The sequence below is a fragment of the Podarcis cretensis genome (assembly GCF_951804945.1).
Source record: "Podarcis cretensis genome assembly, chromosome: 1".
Taxonomy (NCBI): Eukaryota; Metazoa; Chordata; class Lepidosauria; order Squamata; family Lacertidae; genus Podarcis; species Podarcis cretensis.
The window spans coordinates 80,689,126-80,710,539 of record NC_137170.1 but is presented as its reverse complement, the minus strand read 5'-3'; the positions used below and the strand labels follow the sequence as shown (position 1 = coordinate 80,710,539).

At 39.8% G+C, this 21,414-nt stretch overlaps 1 protein-coding gene across 5 annotated transcripts in view; it reads left to right on the top strand.

The window, feature by feature from the left end:
* Positions 1-444: 444 nt before the first annotated feature.
* LOC307224165 (solute carrier family 9 member C1-like) overlaps positions 445-21,414 on the top strand; it is a 55,169-nt gene continuing 34,199 nt past the window's right edge. For 4 of the 5 annotated variants that reach the window (XM_079990694.1, XM_079990691.1, XM_079990693.1 and 1 more), the window contains exons 1-9: positions 445-836; positions 5,022-5,122; positions 7,549-7,674; positions 8,212-8,377; positions 11,556-11,672; positions 13,426-13,587; positions 13,705-13,804; positions 15,117-15,260; positions 18,097-18,274. In XM_079990694.1, the coding sequence (XP_079846820.1) occupies positions 620-836; positions 5,022-5,122; positions 7,549-7,674; positions 8,212-8,377; positions 11,556-11,672; positions 13,426-13,587; positions 13,705-13,804; positions 15,117-15,260; positions 18,097-18,274 (1,311 nt within the window). In that variant the 5' untranslated portion in view covers positions 445-619. The remainder of the gene's footprint in view (positions 837-5,021; positions 5,123-7,548; positions 7,675-8,211; positions 8,378-11,555; positions 11,673-13,425; positions 13,588-13,704; positions 13,805-15,116; positions 15,261-18,096; positions 18,275-21,414) is intronic. The other variant, XM_079990692.1, reaches the window with a different exon arrangement.

The window sequence follows — 21,414 nt, the reverse complement described above, 5'->3', positions numbered from 1 at the left end:
GTTTAAAAATGTACACAATGCAACATTACATTGCTATTTCCTGAATTGCGTTTCCCATGCAATCACTTTGAATTACACGCACTAGAGGCTTGGGGATTTCCTACACCAGAAAGGCAGCAATAGGATTAGGGCTGGCTGAAGACATTTCTTGGCTGTGGGTGCCATTTTGCTCTCTCTCTGACACTCCACAGCCACAGCCTTAGAGGGGAATGAGGCTCAGTAGGATTAGTGGCAGGATGCTATGTAATATATTGGTGCTCTCCCTGGTCCCAGCGCCCAGGGAAGTTGTCTGAGGGGATGCCAATGATGATGATGATGGCGAAGTCGCCGCCTGCCTTCAACCTCCACCAGCGCCCTCGCCCACCGAATTCTCCTGACGACATAGGCACGTGCTGGCGGGGGAGGCCCGGCGTGAGGTGAGTTTGAACTCCAACGGACAAACGGCCATTTGCCTGCTGGAGCTCGCCGCTTTCAGGGCGGGGAAGAGACCGCTTAGCCCGCAACTTTTGAAGGCGCCGAGGCCGCTCGCGAACACGCAACCTTTTCGCACGCGAAAGGGATCTTGTGGGCGGCTCCCCAGCGGCCTCTCTCCCTGGCCCCGGCTCCCTCCTAGAAGCCCATGGCCTTCTCGTACTTCGCGGAGGCCGAGGCCTCGTGGAAGGCGAGGGGCGACTTAAACCTCAGCTTGCCCGCCCCGGGCTCCGGCCGCCGGGCCTACACTTGGATGCGCCATAACCATGACGACGACGCCGATTTGTATTACGACAGCTACCACCTCATCGCGAAGAAGCGGCCGATGATTGTGCTCGTGGTTTTTATGAGCTTCCTCATGGGAGGTAGGGCTAGTGGCTGCTGAGTTGCATTAGCTCGCGCTAGTGCAAGAAGCAGCCACGTTAGCCACTCTTATGAGTGGGTCCGTACGATAAGCTTGTGAAAACGCAGACTTCACCCCCCCCCCAAAAAAAAACAACAACAACCGTATAACATAAGGCAACTTGGTATTGTGGAGTGCCAAGCACACGGATAACATTTAGTAAATGCTAGCTAGAATTGCTAAAGGTTTGCATGTTGACTATCATGGATGCTTAATTGGACGCCTAAATAAGAGAGGCATGGTGTTCAGCAATGCACAACCCCCGCAAGGTGCATTTTCTTTTCCTGCTGCTTTAATGCAATCGGAGGCCCTCTGAATAACACCTGCAGGGAAACACAAGTGTAGAGCAGAAGGTCTTGCTTGTGAGCTTATAGGGATCGAATTCTAGTTGACTGGACCAGGTGGGCCACTGACCTGAAGCAGAAGGTCTCTTCCTATGTTAGTACCACAAGCTACCTTGTGGAATAACTAAAATGAAAAGTGGAGTAAATATTTTACATAAAATATCCAGCTGCAGGCGACTTTCCATAGTGGAACCTCTCACTCTGCTTTTTGTGTAAGGCCCCCATGCCATAAATTGGTACCAACCTGAATTAAATATTGGGGGGAGCTAAGTCCTGTCCTGCACAATCGATCACATGACACAGTGAATGCACACCATTTGAACGGCATTGCCCATCAACTTTTGGGGGGCAGCCCTCCAATATTTTATTGAATACCCCTTGGACCCTAGTAGTTGGTTCCTTTGGATATGCTGCTACTACATGCTGATCCTAACCTGAAGAAACCACTAGGCCACATATCTTGCCTTCCAGTTATTGTTAGACTACCGCTCTCTTCATTCCCTGAACATGAACTATACTGGCTGGGGCTGATTGGAGTGGGAATCGAACAACACCAGGGAGTCACAGGTTCCCTTTTTTCTGCTCTACACTTTGATTATTTGGGGGATTTATAAGCCTTACTGACAAGGACAGCTTCTCTTAAACTCGTCTCTAGAAATATTAAAAACTACAGAGATGTATCTACTCCAAAGCCCTGAAGACACAAAACTTAACAAATCTTGTGAAATATCCTTAGGACACAAAAGGTACCTGGACATCCATGCAGTCTTAACACTTAGCAAAGATTTCCCTAGAATTGCATTTTTAAAACCGATGAAGTCAAATGTCAAAGCATAAACAAATTTATTTGGGGAAATTGAGAAAAGTGGGAGGTAGCAATCAGATTTGCAAATAAAACCACTAAAGTACATATAATTTAGCTAGTTACATATTACCTGCTTGAGCAGTCTTGGGTGGCCTTGCAAAACAGGTTATGAGAGAGACCACCTCTGGCTACCTTGCTGGATGGTTCCAAGAAGCAAATACAGAGGTGATGCTTGTTGCTTTATCCGGTAGTGAGAGCAGTTACATCTCTGATGTGAGTTAGATAGCCAACCATAAATTTCTCTAAATGATTCTGGATTTATAATATAACAAAATTAACCTCAACTTATTGGAACTAGATATGTTAAAAAGGAATGAGAGAGACTAGCTTCTTTTTCACATACCCACCTCCCATTATGAACACTTTATTACAGTTGTCATGTATTTTTTGGAAATAGGTTTAGAAACCACTAAAGATTTAGGAATATCACAGTTTGATTGAAGAAGGGCTTCCTTGCGGTGTGACCCAATCATTTATGGAATGCTAATTGTATATCGTTAGATATTGTTTCATTATTTTTTAGAGGTTTTCCGCATAGTTTTGAGTCTTATTTTTATAGTGTACATTGCTTCAATTATTTCAGGCAGTAAAGTGGTTTATAAATTTATATAATAAAAATAATAGCAGTGTACTAAAAAATTAAAAGATGGCAGTTAGCTAGTAATTAAATTAATTAAGTGCCCCAGGCCATCAACCTATTATAACTATTCACTTTAAAAATATTAAACATAAACAATAATGCCATTTATACTCAGAAATATGAATGAAGGAATGAAGAGTTATTCATATGAACTGGATTAAACACAATTCCCTTAATAGTCACACATTTTTATATACTTTTGCCATATCACATCAGATAATCTACCCAGTTACTGAGAATTTGAAAGCCAAACCATCTGAAGAAGACAAACTGCTTTTAAACTTTCTTGCCATATTACAGAGAATATTGTGTTCTGTGTTTGAAAGCATCATCATCATAACTCAGTTGAAATATCTGCAGCTGCATAGAAAGCCCTTAAATGCTACTCATGACTCAGGATGTAATAAGAGTCTCATTATTGAATTAGAACTTTGCATTTATATGAGAGCTAAACTATTATTTGCATATACTCTTTTTTTTAGCAGTTTAGAATGGGTGAATGAATGGGATCTTTTAGCATCTAATACACTATTTCTTAAACTGTATTTTAATGGTGAAAATAGTTACATCTAAATACTATTCCTTTAAAAATGAGTTTGTTGCATTGCAATAAATGGAGAAATTCTCTTTCCCTCTATAGAAGTGACTCAAATTATGATTTATTCATTATTTTAATCTTTATAGTAGAATTCAGTCACAAAGAAGAAAGCAATCCAATAAATATTATGGCATTATGACACATCCCTTTGTGCAATATAATTAACAAAAATGTCTCTTAATAATATTTTATGTGCAATTTATATCTGTATCCTTATACATCAAACAATGGCTTATTGCCTTAATGGTAGTCCATAACAAATATGTTTATATAATTATACAGAATTACATTAGAATATAAATATGGTCATGATTCAGCCAAATTAAAGTCCCATTAATTTCAACAGATAATTTAAGAAGTGTTTACTTCCCACTGAAATCAATGGGATAAAAATGCTTTTCCTAGACAGATCATACTCTAAATATTATAATTGTACAGAATTATAAAAATAAAATAACTACAGGCATATTACTTCCCCAAAAAGTTTCTATATTTCTTTAAGAAGCAATATACTTAAAAAAAAATAATGACAAGGTATCCAGCTCTCATCTCTAGTATAAATCTGTTATGCAATTACTTTAATGGCCTCGGTCCAGTATATCTGAAGGAGCGTCTCCTCCCCCATCGGTCTGCCCAGACACTGAGGTCCAGCTCCGAGGGCCTTCTGGCGGTTCCCTCACTGCGAGAGGCCAAGTTGCAGGGAACCAGGCAGAGGGCCTTCTCGGTGGTGGCGCCCGTCCTGTGGAATGCCCTCCCATCGGATGTCAAGGCGATGGACAACTACCTGACATTCAGAAAACATCTGAAGGCAGCCCTGTTCAGGGAAGTTTTTAATATGTGACATTTTAGTGTATTTTTCATCTCTGTTGGAAGCCGCCCAGAGTGGCTGGGGAAACCCAGCCAGATGGGCGGGGTACAAATAATAAATTATTATTATTATTATTATTATTATTATTATTATTATTAATGCTCTTGTGAAATATTCTCCTCTTTCTAGAGTTTGATAAAGTTCAGGGCAGCTTTTACAGAAGACAAAAGTCCTCCAGACATATTGTCTTTGTAATATTGTATTTATTGATAAATCCATTGGTTTTCAGACACTGGGAGCGGGGGCATAGAAACAAGTGCACGGGCAGGCAATATTTGTCCCAAAGCACTTTCTGAACTCTAAGAGACCCAAAACTGTTTTTACCTCCAAAACCTTTAATTACTAGATGAGATTAGATAATTTTTTTATCAAATATATCTTTATTTTAATACTACTGTGTTTGTGTGTGTGTGTGTGTGTATTCTGTCAATTTATATCGTATTTTTCAACAAGTGTCCTCAAAACAACTAGCAAATTTATAAAACACAACAGAGACACTAAGATTTAGATTTTATAAATCTCTAATTTACTTGTAATTTTAGTGATAGGATTTTGATGAAGACTTTCTTTATGTCAACAGGCATGTTCAGTAGTTTAAACATTTAAGATAAGTCAGTATTTTTTATGATTGTTCAGTGTTGTGTTTAATACTATTTTATTCTTTTGTAATTTTTTGTGTGTCCAGCTGATAGTTTTCATTTTATTTATAGAAATGTTGATAAACATTTTTATAAAGAAACATTGAATTAATAAAACTATAGTTATTTACTGACATTCTTGAAATTATGTAACAGTAGTATTGATTACATTTGTAATATATTTTTTCCCTCAGCCCTGTTACGAACAGTTATCAAAGAAGTAAAAATTCCTATTCTGGTAATTGTATGTTTAGTAGGAACTGGCATTGGAACAATACCCCATTTTTCAGCTCAGGTAATGGAGAACTATTAATTTCCCCCATTTCAATAACTAATAAGGAAATAGATTTTACTGATATTTTGTAAATGAAGTGCTGTTGCAGACACAGTAGGTTGAGGAGTAGGCAGAAGGAGAGAGGAAATTCAATTCCATCTCTGCTCTCCCTGCATGTCTCTGACACCAGGTCTTTATGCAAATTGTCTCCACATTACTAGTCTACAGAGGATAACAGTAGTTGCTGTTGCCAGTTTAGCATTTTGAGGTGTCTCTAGGCAAGGTGGATTTGTGGACCCCTCTTCAAGTTGCTTTCTTGAAGATGAGTCAGTGGGTTCTGCCACTTCAAAGCCATTCAGCTTGGGAAATACCCAGATTAAAACTGTTTGCTACTGAAAGAAGTGGCAGAGCAAAATATATGGGTTTTCATGGGAGAGGGTTTGGGGAGAGATCTGAAATTTGGAAATGAGCTTGGAAGAAACAGGCTTCTTGCATATATTTTAAGGAAAAAGCATGGTATGCCAAGCCCAATTCCAACTTGAGCCAAGGACTCATCATTTTAAAAATGTTTCAAACATCATTGTTTCTGTAAAAATTAACTTGTAGATTGTTTTACCAGAGGGCACTAAAAGCTACTGCACAAGGGTAAAGTTTCAGACACCCAGCTTCCCATCTAACACTGGATCCGACTCTACAATTTAGGAGGTCCTCCTCCCAGTGGCAAGGCTAGCCGCTCAGGTGCCCAGGGCAGTGCATGTGCCCTGCAGCCGGGGACAGAGCGAGCCGCCCATGGGGCGGAGCAAGCCAAGGCAAGGTGTGCTGCATAGAGCCTCTCCGCAGCCGCCTCCTCAGCTGTAGGGCAGCTGAGGTGGTGGGCAGACGCAAGTCCCGTGCTGCTCAAAAAAGCAGTGCGGAGCTTGCAGGCAGTCCGCCCACCGCCTCCCCCTCAGGAGAGATGAGTGGCTCAGGCATGCTGCAGACCCCGCAGTGTGACGTCCATTGCCCCGTGCCTCAGCTAGCTACACCTAAGTGTGGTTCTCCAAACTCTTCTCCCTCAACTCCTCGAGGCCTCCCCCCATTGCTCTTGCTCCCTACCATAGGAGCCAGCGGCTAGACTGTGGCTGAACGTATGCTGATGGTGGAAAGAAGATTGCAGCCCGCTTATGGAGAGGGGAAGAATTGGGGCCGGATGGTGGGTTTCTGGCTTACTGCAGAGATTCTAAAGTTGCTTTTTAGGGCAGCAAGCCTCCAAAGGCAGCTTCCACCATGCAGTCATAAAACCCAGAGCAACCCACACCTAGCAAAAAGTATTATCTCACTCCCACACCACCCTCGACAATACAGTGGTACCTTGGGTTACAGACGCTTCAGGTTACAGACTCTGCTATCCCAGAAATAGTACCTCGGGTTAAGAACTTTGCTTCAGGATAAGAACAGAAATCACGTGATGGCAGTGCGACGGCATCAGGAGGCCCCATTAGCTAAAGTGGTGCCTCAGGTTAAGAACAGTTTCAGGTTAAGAACGGACCTCCAGAACGAATTACCGTATTTTTTGCTCTATAAGACTCACTTTTTCTCTCCTAAAAAGTAAGGGGAAATTGTGTATGCGTCTTATGGAGCAAATGCAGGCTGTGCAGCTATCCCAGAAGCCAGAACAGCAAGAGGGATTGCTGCTTTCACTGCGCAGTGATCCCTCTTGCTGTTCTGGCTTCTGAGATTCAGATTTTTTTTTTCTTGTTTTCCTCCTCCAAAAACTAGGTGCGTCTTGTGGTCTGGTGCGTCTTTTAGAGCAAAAAATACGGTAAGTTCTTAACCTGAGGTACCACTGTACCTGTTCCAAGCAGCCTCAGCCCATTTCAACCCAATCAAGCCTTGGAAACCTTCCAGGTGGCTGAAACTTGGCAGGAAGATCCCCTCTTGGCCTCCAGGGGTAGCCTCGCTCTCTGCCCGGCTGCCCACGCTGGGACTCTCCCAGTTCCTGCAGAGGGAAGTGGCTTTCCTCCGCAGAGACTTACTGTGCCAAAGCGAGCAGGCAAGGAAGACGGAGAGGAGGAGGCAGCCTAGGCAAATTCATGGAGGAGAGGGCTGTCGAAGGCTACTAGCCATCTGGGCTGTGCTCTGCCTGCAAAGTTGGAGGCAGCCATGCTTCTGGTTTCTGGAAATCACTGGAGGGAGAGTGCTCCTGCAGTGGCATAGGTAGGGGCGTGCGGTGGGGGCAGAAGTTGTTTTTTGTCACCCTCCTCAGCGATGACACCCGGGGCGGCCCGTACCCCCCTTTCTAGGCCACTGCCTCCTCCTTTGCTATTCTCCTTGTACAGAAGAAATCTAGTTACAGAAGAAATCTAGTCCACTCCCTCTGATCATATGCTTGGGCGGGGAAGAAATATGTAAAATAATATAAAAGTATTCACAATTAACAATTCCTTGTGCTCATTTTGTGTTGCCAGATTCCTATTGTGAAGAGCATTGCAGATATAGATCCTGTACTTTTCCTTCATTTGTTTACACCAGTTATAATATTTACAGCTGCATTTGAGATGGATTTTTATATATTTCGAAAATCATTTTGGCAGGTCAGACATATATACAATTTTCTGTTTAGAAATTTACTTTAAACTTCAAATTAAGGATATAGTTGCATATTACACACAAATGTGTTCAATCAAACCCCAAAGTAATATTTTCCAGGAAAATAGTTTTGTTTAAAACACATCCAATTCATATTTAAAGCATTTGACTTCCCCCAAGCAATCCTGGGAACTGTAGTTTGCTAAGGATACTGGGAACTGTAGCTCTGTGAATGGGAAACTATAATTCTCAGGATTCTTTGGGGGAAGTCTTGGGCATTAAATGTATGTTGGATGTATGTGTGTGCGTAATTTGCAGTGAGAAAATGAAAGGCACCAACAATTGGACAAGAATGCTCCAAGTAAAACTTAGTTGGCTATCACCCTACAAGTACCTTTTTTACATTTTCATTCATATGAGCTGATTGACTGTCATGTCATATATAGCACTGTGTCATTAAATTTCCAGCCTTATCCACCTGAGTTTAATGTAATTTTATTTTGCAAATGATTGATACACACACACATATATTGTCATTGCAGGTGTTAATTCTTGCAGTTCCTGGATTTTTGATGAACTGTGCTTTCCTTGGATGGTTAACTTATAAAATTAATAAGTATAATTGGTCCTGGGATGATAGCATGCTATTTGGAATAATTCTTAGCACAACAGACCCTATCCTTTCTGTGGCTTCTGTAAGAAACATTGGTAGGTATTTACACTGATTTTTCTGATAAGCTGAATTCATTATAATACTTGAATGTGGAGTGTACTGTTTACAATATAGCTTCACAGAGCTTACTTAATTGATAATTAACTGTAGTTGTAACAAACAAATGTGAAGTGATATGGACAGTTTAGGGACACGTTAAATAAAATTACCATATTTTTTGCTCTATAAGACTCACTTTTTTCCTTCTAAAAAGTAAGGGGAAATGTGTGTGCGTCTTATGGAGCGGATGCAGGCTGCGCAGCTATCCCAGAAGCCAGAACAGCAAGAGGGATTGCTGCTTTCACTATGCAGTGATCCCTCTTGCTGTTCTGGCTTCTGAGATTCAGATTTTTTTTTTCTTGTTTTCCTCCTCCAAAAACTAGGTGCGTCTTATGGTCTAGTACGTGTTATAAAGTGAAAAATACAGTAGAATTATTGAGGCCAGAGTTAGAAGTCATTTTGGCTGTCCTGAGTGAACTCTTTCAAATGTGTATACATTTATGTGGCAGTACATTGTTAACTGTGCTTGCTCAGGCTTGCTCACATCTGAAAAACTGTTTCTCCCTTGTAAAGTATTCAGCAGGGGAGCAACAAAGATGACACCAGAGTATTTGCAGAAATAAAGTTTTATTTGAGGAAATAAAATGTGACAATTTGAAAATAGAACAATTAGCTGTAGAATGCTATCTCAGAGAAAGAAGTGGGATTGACTGTTAAGTGGAATGGTGGTGAGCTAATGTATGTTTTGTAATGATGTTTCAACATTTGGGTTAAAAGGAAAGGGGTTGAAGTGGCAAATGCTTGAAAGCTGGCAAAAAAGAAAAATAGAATGATATTTCCCCTATCATATGATCTGTACAAAAACCAGTACTTGAAGAGGATGAACAACCAGCTATGTAGCTTTGTATTTATGGAATTAATGTTGAGTTGTCAATTGTGTCACTATAACGTTAAATATACATTAAATTTTGACTGAGGATACAGTTTCAAGCATCTTAGGGGATTCATCTAAGATATTATCCCCTAATGGAGTCAGGTTTGATTTGAACATAACAGCAAACTATGGTTTGTCAAGCAGGCATGTGAGTGATTTGTGCTCTCCCTTCTCTTCCTTGCTCCTTACCTTTGTGTGCAGGGAAGACTCGAGAAGCTTCCCTTCCCATTTGGACAATTGTTTTGCACAAACCTGAATCAGTGATTGGTTGTAAATTGATTGGAGTCTTCTCCACTGTTGGAAGCATACTACCTCCAAATAACTGTTGCTGGGATGGGATTCGTTGTATAGCATAGTGCAGGCTTCCTCAACCTTGGCTCTCCAGATGTTTTGAGACTACAGTTCCCATCATCCCTGACCACTGGTCCTGCTAGCTAGGGATCATGGGAGTTGTAGGCCAAAAACATCTGAGGTCCGAGGTTGAGGAAGCCTGGCATAGTGCCATGCATGGATTTGCATGCTTCCCATAGGCATCTCTTTGGCCACTGTGAGAGTAGGATGTTGGACTAAATGGGCCTTTAGTTTGGTTTGGCACAGCTCTCCTTACACAGGAATAATAAGACGGATTGCACAAGTGAAAGGCTTATACCTGATCTGTGATGGGATGATGAGCTGCTTGTGCGTAAAGCTTAGTCCCTCAGAGTTTGACTTGGTTATCAAAGCTCTGTCTATAGCGGAGCCCCTTAAACATGACTCCCTCAATCGCTGGCCAAATCCGACAGTGGGCGTTTGCGGAAACGCTTCCAACATAGAAGCTCCTTAACGGAAACGCGTCTTCGGGATTCTCGGCGCGACAGTTTCCGGCGAGGGGTGGGTGTCCCTATAGGAGGTCCTGAAACTTCCCCACTGTTCTCGCTGGAAGTCTCTCTGAGCCATCCCTCCGACTCACTTTCCCTTGGAGCTCCTTCTCTCCCCCTGCTGGTTCCCTCCTCTGCTGCCGAGTCTCTCCTAACCTCCATGAGCCCTTCCACCACCTGCCCTCCTGATGGCAGTTCCCTGACATGATCATTACCAGTGTTCCAAACTTTGGTTTGTAGGATAATCTGAAGGCAGACAGAGCCTGCTCATATTTTTAAGGTACAGTAATACCTTGGTTCTTGAATGGCTTTAGTTGCCGAACAAATCGATTCCCAAATGCCGCAAACCCGGAAGTAAGTGTTCTGGTTTGCGAATGTTTTTCAAAAGCCGAACATCCGACGTAGCTTCCACTTGAGCGCAGGAGGCTCCTGCAGCCAATCAGAAGCTGCACCTTGGTTTTCGAATGGTTTCGAGAGTCAAATGGACTCCTGGAACGAATTAAGTTCGGGAACCGGTACCACGGTATTTTGTTTCACTTGAAATATAATTTTTAGCATAAAGTGAAGCAGAATGGAGCAATATTGGAAAGAAGAGAAGACAAAATCATCTAGTTTGCAAGTTCTTTTATTTTCATAATTCTCACAAAATGATTTTATATGGGAGTATGTTGAGGCCATTCTTTGTCTCGATTAAAAAAGTATGCAAAGTTTATATTGTGAAACAAAGAGATGCAAGGCCTGGTTATAATTAAACCACAGTGTAAATAATACACTATTTGACTGTAATTTAAAATAATTAAGCTGTCAGATTTGCACTGTTTAAGAAATTTAAGAAGTAAAGTTGATTCAAATCAGTCTTTTTTTCGTGGCTGATATAAACTGTCATGATTTAAATATATTCACTCTTGGAGAAACAGGAAACATGGGAGGAAACAAAATCAAGCTTCTTCCTCTTGAACAGCTGATGAGCACTACTGCATATTATTTGCCTGAGGAATCTATTTTTGTGAAGCTGCTGAATCAAAGTGCTATTGTAAATGGCTTAAATGTTTGCATTCCACCTTTATTATCCGGTTCTACTTCATAGCCACCATCTCTGCAAGGTTTTTGAATGGAAGGATGATGGGAACTGTGGGAGCTTTAGAATGGCTGCATGTGTATATGCAGACTTAACGGTGAAGTGCTAATGGGAATTGTATGGAGAGAATCAGAGCACTTTTCCTTCATTGTTTGAGAAGAATATATGCACTAAAAACAAGCATATCTTAATCATGTGATTTTGATTCCCCCATTTCTTATGGGTCTTGTTATAGTATCTTTCCACTTAAGAAGCAAAAATAAAAAAGAACTTGTTCATTTTGTTATCTTCCCCCCTTTTTTCAGGGCTTTCAAAAATAGTTGTCAACTTAATAAAAGGCGAGTCTTTGTTTAATGATGCTACAACAGTAATAATTTTTGAGTTATATAGGGATCTTGCAAAACAAACTCACCAAGAATTGAGTAAGTATATTATGTCCTGTATTTTTCCCCCCTCATAAAAATACAATCCATATTACGCCACAAGCCTTATTTTTAACTGTTGAGATCTTGGGCATACAAGCTGAAAAAGAAACATGAGAGGCACAGTCATGTCACTAGTGGATCCACCCCACAAAAAGGGATGTCTGCTGTATCAGTCCCGTCCTCACTCTGGTAGCTCTGCTGTCATAGTAGTTCCTCAGGTGGTGGATGGCAAGGCGAAGAAAGGGGTAGGTGTTGTGCAGATTGGGGGAAGCCTTGGATCCACCAGAGCTTCCCAGGATGTGGATAGATAACATCAGATAGAGCAACACAAATGCTTGAAGGATATGTCACAAGACAGTATTACTAGGGGGAAGAAATACATCAAGCTGGGTTGTAGGGTATTTTGTTGAAAAATACCGGTAAGTACTTTGGGAGTCAGTTTGTTGTCTCAAGTTTTACTAAATATGGAGGTGTTGCTATTGTTTAAAAGCTGGCTTACGTTTTGAAGTTAACACCCTGCTCAGGAAAGACCTAAAAGAAGGATAAGATTTTATTTAAGGCATTTTAGAGGGACAGAAGATGTCCCAAATATGAGACTATTGCTGTCAGTCTAGCAGTGGGGATTGACTCTATCATTGTAAAGTTGATATCAGGCAGGGAGGTAATGATTACAGAGAAGATGATGCTTGTTAGGACAAGCTGAGTAAAAGGCTTATCTACAGAAGTGATAGTTCCAGCTTCTACTTCTCACTGAGTAAGCCTCCTCCATTAAAGTTACACATGTGCACCAATGCATCGGCTTCTTGCTGGACGGGCTGTAAGGACCTTGGCACTTACCACCATATATGGTGGTTTTACCCTAAATTGTTGATTTGGGGGAAGGTATCTTCCTGGAAAAAAATAAGGTCACTGAACAAAATTTAATATAGACCCCAGAATTGGCAGTGCTAAAGAATGTGGTCATGCAGTAAGTCCTTGATAGGATGCCTTCTGATGGCAGCACTGCTTAAAACATCTAAGCAGAGAATATATTTAGAAGGAACTACAATGGAGTACAGTAACTATAACTATAAAGTGTAGTACCTAGCGTTGATCGAGAAACTGACACAAAAGCTCAAAGTCAGTCATTAGAAGTCAAGTAAAAGTATACTTTCATCACAAATTAGTACGATTTTATTAGTTTTACACATACATATCAGCCAGAGCATAACAGAGGTCCACCAACGCAATATCCAAAGACTTGGAATTCCTGAAACTGGTCCAAACACTGGCTTTTCCTTTTCAAGTAAATTCCCAAGGCTGGACTTGCACAGGATCTATGAACAGGACAAACAATTCATTTGAAAGCTGTTAACATTTTCAGCTGGAATATTCTGTCTCTCAGATCTATTGTATGGGGTTATGGTTGGGTTTTTTAAAATTTACTACTACTATTGCATTTTGCTCTTTTTTTCTTGTCTAAAATATAAAATCATAATTATTTATATATAGATATATATGAAAAATAAGTGTATAATTATAAAAGTTTCCTGAATAGATTCTGTGCATCCATAGACCTAATATGTATGACTGCATAGATGACTGTTGAAAAAACAACACCAAGAGTTGCATGTAAGCAACCTGTTCTTCTGGGTTCCAAGGAAGAAGAGGGTTCAGGGTACAATCAGTTAGCATCATTAGTTATAATTATCTTTAAATTAACTATTGGAAAGCAGATTGTAAATAACTATTTTCTTTTTACCTTTTACAGTTAAAGAAATTTTTATAAAGTTGATTTTAAAATTTTTTGCAAGCACTGCTTTGGGATTTTTTACTTCAAGATTAGTTAGTTATTGGTTGCAACATGTTTTCAATGATGGAGTAGTTGAAATAATTCTAAGCTTCTCAATGGCATACATTATTTTCTTCATCGGTAAGTTAAACGTCTTTGTCAAATGTAATGCATTTGAAACAGTTGTGCTTAATCATTAATAAAACTAAATAATAGTGGTTTTTTAAAATAACAATTCCCTATTTTTTCTATCCTTAGCTGAATGGCTTGGAATGTCTGGAGTTATTGCTATTTGTATTTTGGGCCTTCTTTTAGATACTGTAAGCTTTAGTCCAGGATTGGATATATTTCTTTATAAGTAAGTGCTCATAAGTAAGTGTTTATCTTTAAATTTCAGTTTGAATCATTTTGAAAATTTCTGTGGTAGCTAAATGTATGCCATTTACATATTGTGTAAGGAATGTGAACTAATAGGATTGAAGTCCTTGTAGAAGATTTAAAAGTGCCTTGTAGAAGCACTTTAAGTATTCAGTGCGTAAAATTTCTATTGTTAACCAGATTCTCAGTGACAAATGGTACTTAAGCACTGGTAGACTTGAAATAGCTACAAGAGGTAATTGATTAATAATTTTTTTTTTGGCTTTGAATAATATTTTTTTAAATGTAGTATAAATAAAGCATGGTGGTTGGTTGAGTAACAACTGACTGGTTTATTAACACAGAAGTAACATTTCCTGTCAGATCTTTCAATGATTTGAAGACGCAACTAGACATGAAACAGGAGATCTGTTGTCAGCATTTAGTAGTTTAAAGAAGGAAATGCAACCCTGGGGGACATAAAATTGGATTTGAACTGTACCATTAGGAAGGTCTTTTTTGTCTTTTGCAATGTGAACATTTGATTTTAAAATGTTATAACTACAATAATATAGAATAATATTATAAATGCACATTGTGTATTCTGTATTAAGAGCCTGTGAGTTACATTGTGATTAAGACTTGTAGTTTTACCCTTCTGAAAGTCTATGTTGTTTCAGAGTGATATATGGCCAGACTCAACAGCCCCAACTGGTAAACACTTAGATCAAATTGTAACCAATTTTATTGCAAAAGGAACCTGTACATGTTTATATCAAGTCTAATACCTTATATTTTAGCTACCAAACTACTCATTAATATAAATAAATATACAGGCAAAGAATCTGTAGTTTCCTTTCCCTTCTGAGTTCAAATTGTAGATAGAAAAAATACAAATCCCATGTTCATTGGCCATTTCCTGTTGAGTATTGGATTGCATTTCCTCTGGCTCTCAACTGAGTTTGAGAGGTAGAGCAAACTACAAATCTCATGTTACCTGCTAGGAAACACTCTCTCTCTCTCTCTCTCTCTCTCTCTCTCTCTCTCTCTGTGTGTGTGTGTGTGTGTGTGTGTGGTTTTGCCTATCTCTAGTTTCAGCTTGTTTTGTGGAATTCTAATCCAAAATATAATCTAAAAAATTGTGTTTGACCAAATATTCACTGTGTTAAATGCTTTGAAAGTTTTGTAAGAAACTGATTTTGAGGTTGGGGTGAGGGGAGAATGCTTTTGTACTTTATATACCGCAAAGAATTATAGCTTTGCTAATAGCCAGCCCCCCTTAGCATGGTTTAACACATGTTTTTTTTAAACAGGTTCTGGTCAATGTTGACCTTTTTGGCTCACATTATGATATTCCTTATAACGGGAATTGTGTTGGCTCAGAAGGCATTTCCATTTTTTAATTCTCGTGCTATTTTTTATATTATAACAGTCTACCTTTCATTAAATCTTACAAGGTAAGAATTGTTTAATTTTCCTTATTGTATTGATGTTTTCTGCCAATTCACAAAGCTCACTGTTAATATTCTTCAGACTGCAATCCAAATGCATTTAACTGGGAGTAAGCTACACTGAATTCACTAGGACTTACTTTTTATGCATGTATAGGATGGTAGATTATATATTATTTTCCAAAATTCTTAAGTTCAAGGCACACATGCTCTCACAAGTAACTGCATGGGAGCCATGAAGAACATAAATAGGTCCTTATACTTACCAGAACTTCTAGTATTGGTGCCTCTGAAACTATTACCCAGTTTGCAGTATGAATTTGGCATAGTTTTGAAAACACACTTTTATTCGAAACTTATTCCAAACCAGGCCATCATCACGCTTCTTTAACAGTTTGGATTGCAATCTGCTTTGTGAAGAGCTCATTCTACCAGACCACCTGGTTGCTTCTACTTCTGTGATTGTAGCAGCAAGGAGGGATTCTCATCCTTGCCACCTTGAGCCCCTTTGAAGGAAGGTTGGAATATACATTGGAATATACACCCTCTTTTCCTGGTGCTTTGAACATTCCTGGTGTGATTGACATTCATATGCCCTGGCTTAAAGGATGCTACTGTAGTGGCATTCCAAGCAATAGTGAAGGAGAAGATGAACAAGAAACAGAGAGGCACACCTTCCCTGCTATTGCTGCTGTTGCCTCCAGATACTAACTTTGACAGCTACTAACCTTTAGGCATTAAGCATTAGAGGACAGCCACTAGTAAGTAATACTTACATGTCTGTCTAGATTTTGTGTATATTGTATATATAAGACTTTGCACTGAGTGCCACCTGCTTAACCACTTGCCCATCTGCCTCCCAGAGATTTTAGAGGACAAGCATTATATGAATGAAAATTATCTTAAGGTGGCCCAAGAGCCTTTGCTTCCTTGCTTCCTGAGGAATATAAAGTTTGGCTGTTTTAATAACTTTTTGAAAATTGTGGCATTTGTCAAACAGCTAGCCTTATGAGTAATGCTTGGAGATTAGAGGGTGATAGCCCCTATACACTATTTCAGGGCCCTAATGATTAGGACATTAATGAAACAAGTAATGTGCATTGCTGAATACTGTTGAAGTGAAAATATTGGGAACTAAACATTGGCAAAGAGTTTCTTAATGCAAAATAATTTTGAAGTAGACAATTTTATATGAATTATATGTAGTGGAGGCTGGAACCTGATTTCTGAATACTAAATTTATTCCCTTTGTGAAAAACAATTCTGTGCTTTGACTTTATTGCCATGGTAATTCATAGCTTCTGTGCAAATTGACGTATTTCCAAGCTGAAAACAAGATTTAAAATCTGCAGTTTCCTGAAATAATTACAGTTACCCAATCAGTACAAAGGAAGACTTCATATTTATTTATGCATTTTGGTTTTTAGTAGGTTTGTCTCTTACTTTTTGATTAGAGTATTCAAAGCAGTTCATAACATTTATAAAATGCAATGGTTACATTGCACATTTAAAACAAACCACACATTTCAAATGAAGTAGGAACAGGAGCATTTCATTTTCTGTCTGTGTGCTTCCCTATCTCCTGGATTCCTTCTCTTAGGGGAATTAGTGTTAGATGGCCCTGTGCTAGGGAAGGGACAGCCCAGCTGCAGCAGGAGCAGACATCTGATGTTCTCTTTGCATACTTTTGTAAGTTAGAAGAGGGATACACACTTGTCCCACTATATTGCTGATTGCCTAAGTATATGTTAATAGTTAGGCTCAACACTTTTTGTTCCAGAAGGTGATTGTTGAAAGTTTTAGCCATGCTCTTATGACTTAATTATTGGTTCCCTATTATCCCTGTTGTGAAGTTAAAGAGATGAATCCCCACACACCTTGAAATGTAACACCTAGAATTTGTGTTATTTTTATTTTAATAGGTTTAAAATAGGCTTAGAATAATGTGGAACGTGTTAAATAGGTCAGATTTAAGCTGGAAAATCTCTTTTACTATTTACTATTTAAACTAATGAAGCAACTTTCTGAACATACCGAAGGTTTTTTGTTTCTAGCGTTGTCAAATTTCATATTATATCGAAAGGAAACAATAGGGGTGCACCCACCTAACTCATTGAGCAAGCAGAACGGCTTCTGCTAACACAGTGGAATTTCACTCCCCCCCTTCTCCCTCCATGCACCCCAGACCATATTTGGAGGCAGAAGGAGAGAAGGGGGAAGTTCTGTTAGATGAGTGGAAGTTGTCCCACTGAACAGATTGACTTAGTTTAGGGATGGGCAATATTTTTGGCTTAGGCTGGATGTTTGTATTACGCCATCTCATGGATGAAGTTTGGTAGGACAACCCACCTGCCAATCACAGGTCATTGTGATGTCAGAGGCCTAACAGTTGGGAATTATATACAGACCCAACTATAGCTTAACCGTAGGTTAATGGGAATGTGTTCTCTTATATCAGAGATTACTTGTGCTCTACCCCAAATAATTCAGGATGATTTTAGACAACAAGAGAGAGTACTTCCAGATAGCTGCAAAGTAATTTTTAGAAAAATATGTATATATAGAATGCTGGACTCCCTCATCTTCTTAAGAGTGTGTAGTGAAAAAACAGATGGAATCAGCTCCTCATGGCATACAATTTGAAGCAGTGATTCCTCAGGTAGTTCTGGTAGTTTAAGCCATGCTACCATTAGCCAGGGAAAAAACCCCTGACCCCCCCCCCTTGGCTAAACTCATGATCTGTTATTTAACCAGGGTATGCTTTCTTAAATGTTTGCTTAGTTTGTTAACATCGTGTTTTAAGATTTAAATGCATTTTTGCATTTATTTTTATTTTATTCAGGGGTTTGGTTGTTTTTGTGTTGAGCCCTTTTTTGAGTCGTCTTGGCTATGGATTTAATTGGCGTTGGGGAGCTGTTTTGATTTGGAGCGGAATGAGGGGCACCTTCACTTTGAACATGGCTCTTGGAATTAGCCAAACAGAAAGCAAAACTCCAAATGAGTTTCAAATTAAAACCATGGTAAAGTAAGATCATTATTTTTGGAAAGCATTATCAATTTGTACTAGAAGCCTGCTTGAAAATCTATATAGAAAGATGTGTTTATTTCTGACGCCATGTTTTCAGTTCATGTACTCATATAGATATTGGGAACGTAGGTATGCCATTAATTTTTACATTAAAGGTATGCACAGCATATTACTGAAAGTATAATTCTGTATATCCAAAGAAATAAATACGCAATTGTTTGCATTGAAAAGAGATTAAAATCTAATGCATATAATTGCTAATCTGTCTTTAAGACAGCAGTCGGGAACGTTTTTCTGCCCAGGGTACAATCTTCTGGGGTTTGCATTTCTATGGTAGGTAGGGGCAGAGATGAAAGTGTGCTGAGCAATAGATATCACTCTTCCCTTTGTATTCTTACCTACATGCCAGACACACACAAGTCAGATGTTTCTGCACCCACATGCACCTCTATCCTCCATCTAGATGAGCAAAAGGGATTTTCACAGTTCAAGGACACATTTTAGCCAGGCATTTGAACATAAGGAAGGCCTGCTGGATCAGGCCAATGACTCATCTGGTCCAGCATCCTGTTCCCATAGTGGCCACCCAGGGGCATGTGGGAAACCACAGATTTTGTAGGTGAGTTTCTTGTCTTTGGGGAAATTGCAGGGGTTGGCAAAAGCTATTGAGAGTGAAGAGGGCACATTCAACCCCTGGGCCTGAGATTCCCCACTCATGCTAAAAGATTGCATAATATTCTTTCCATTTCCCCCCTTGCAGTTTGTGGCCTGTTGCAAAATCTAACTTTCTAGAACTCAGAACTCAGTATTTTCTTGTTAGGAAAGTCCCCTTAGCACAGTTAGTGTGCCTGTAGAAATGGTTATTATCTGGAATGTGGTTGAGGGAGTACAATGAGCACTTATGGATTGTGCTTCTGGCATCACTGGTAAGATTTGATACAACTTTGTCTGTCCACAACAGTGCCTTTTGTGACTTTCCTAATATACATATATATTTTACAAGGCAGGTCAAGTGCTTCCTTGCAATCAAAAAGTTGAGCATGGAAAGTACTTATTTTCCTTTTTTGCCTAACAGCAAACCTCCCAGTTAGCTAACAATAAAATAAAATTAACACACAGTAAACATACCATTTTTGAAAAATAAGGAGGCAGTGGTGACTGAAATAGGTATTGTGTTCCAGCAATTGATCTCTGCTTAGTTAGAACAGGGTTTGTCTTCCCCTGCCTCATCCTGGCAAGGAAGCCAAGGTGATGTGTGTGTGAGAGAATGAGTGAGTGAATATGTGTATGTGATAGACCAAGTGTGTCCAGACATGCCCAATGGCGCGTGGCCCCTGAGTGCATTGCTGCATTGGCCCTTGGGAGTAAAAAGTTTGCCCACTCCTGCAATGCCCAATACAGAAAAAACTGTGATGGAATCCCCAGTGTTGTGGTTTAAATCACATGGGTATAGGGTGCCCACCACTATGTATAGTGAGGCCTCCTTAGGCAGCTGATTGGGCTGTCATGAAAGGACAGCAACTTGTGAATCATTTCATTTACTATTACTTGTATTTTTTCTGCTAGGGAGGGGGATAGGTGCTCTGAAGTGCACAAAACATAACCTGTAGATCATGAAATCTCATGTCATCATTTTGTGACTGCTTCGTCCCGCGCTGACATTTTGTGACTTGGTCTGCCTTGCACCCACCACTATTTTGTGACTGAAGGGCCTTGGTATTTTCCAGCCCTCTCAAGTGGTCCCTAAAAGTAGAAAGTTTGATAACAGCTGCCATAGATCATATTTGAAAAATGTCAGTAAGAGCACCTTAAAATATATTTTGGAAGTTCGAACTGTAGTATTGTCTCACTGTAAGTTGAGAACATTAAGATGCATTGAACGCAGTCAGCTTACTTCTGATTAAACATTTGTAGGGTCTCATCATACTTTTGTATCCTGCTCTTTTCCTAAGATGTTTAGGGCTGATACAGATGATTTGCTTTTTTCTTTCAATAACTCTGTCAGAGTGGTTATGGTAAGAAATGGTTCAGTGCCACGCATTAAGCTTCATGGTTCTGCATGGGCTTGAAGTCTGGGCTCTGAAACCAAATCAGATGCAATGGCTGGAACTTTTAAACAGAGAAAAAAATATATAATAAGTAAAAATAAGCATTTTTAAAAGAAAAAAATAGATTCCAAAGGTACTTAAAATTCCATTAGGCATTACTTTTCTGCCAAGTGGGAGAGTGCAATTTGCAGTGGAAAAGTGGTATGTGGGGTCAGTGCTTGACCATTCTGCAGGCAGTAGAATGACTGCTATTGAAAAGGTCAGCGCTGGACTGAATGGGTTGTAGCAAGTTTTGCTCAATTGCGAATACAGTGGTACCTTGGTTTGCAATTGCATTCGATTACAACCGTTTTGGATTACAAGCACGTCAAACCCGGAAGTTTGTGTCTCTTTTTTTTTGGATTACAACCCATTTTGGGGGGGAGGCCCCATTGGCGAAAGTGCCCCTTGGGTTACAACCTGTTTTGGTTTACAACCGGACCTCCAGAACGGATTATGGTTGTAAACCAAGGTACCACTGTACTTCCTTTCTTGGGAAAGTGACTGAGACAGTTCTGGCAGAACAGCTGCAGACAATCCTGAATGAGACTAATGATCTAATCTTTGACAGTCTGGGTTCAGGCCTGGATTTGGGACTGAATGAGCCTTGATTGACCTTATGGATGACTTTTATAGCGAGGGAATGCAACTCTGCTATTTCTGGTTGATCTCTTGGCAGTCTTCAGTACTACTCATCACGATATCCTTCTGAACCGACTCTGCAGGATAGGTATCAGTGGCAGTGTATTGCAATTACAATACTCCTGCAGGGTCAGGTCCAAAGAGTAGCATTGGGAGAGTGCACTTTGCCCCCTGGTGCTTACACTATGGAGTGCCATAGGACACTATTTTGTCCACAGTGCTATTCAACAGCTGGCTTTCCTGCTGCTACTTTGCTGAGAAGGAGCATCAGGTTTTTGCCATATTTGGTGATATTGTAATGTGTAGTTCCGGCTTCTTTCCATTGTTCTGTGCTGAACTCCCAAAGCAGACTAAAGTATTATAAAATGCTATAAAATGTAATGTTATATTGCTGCTTTTACTA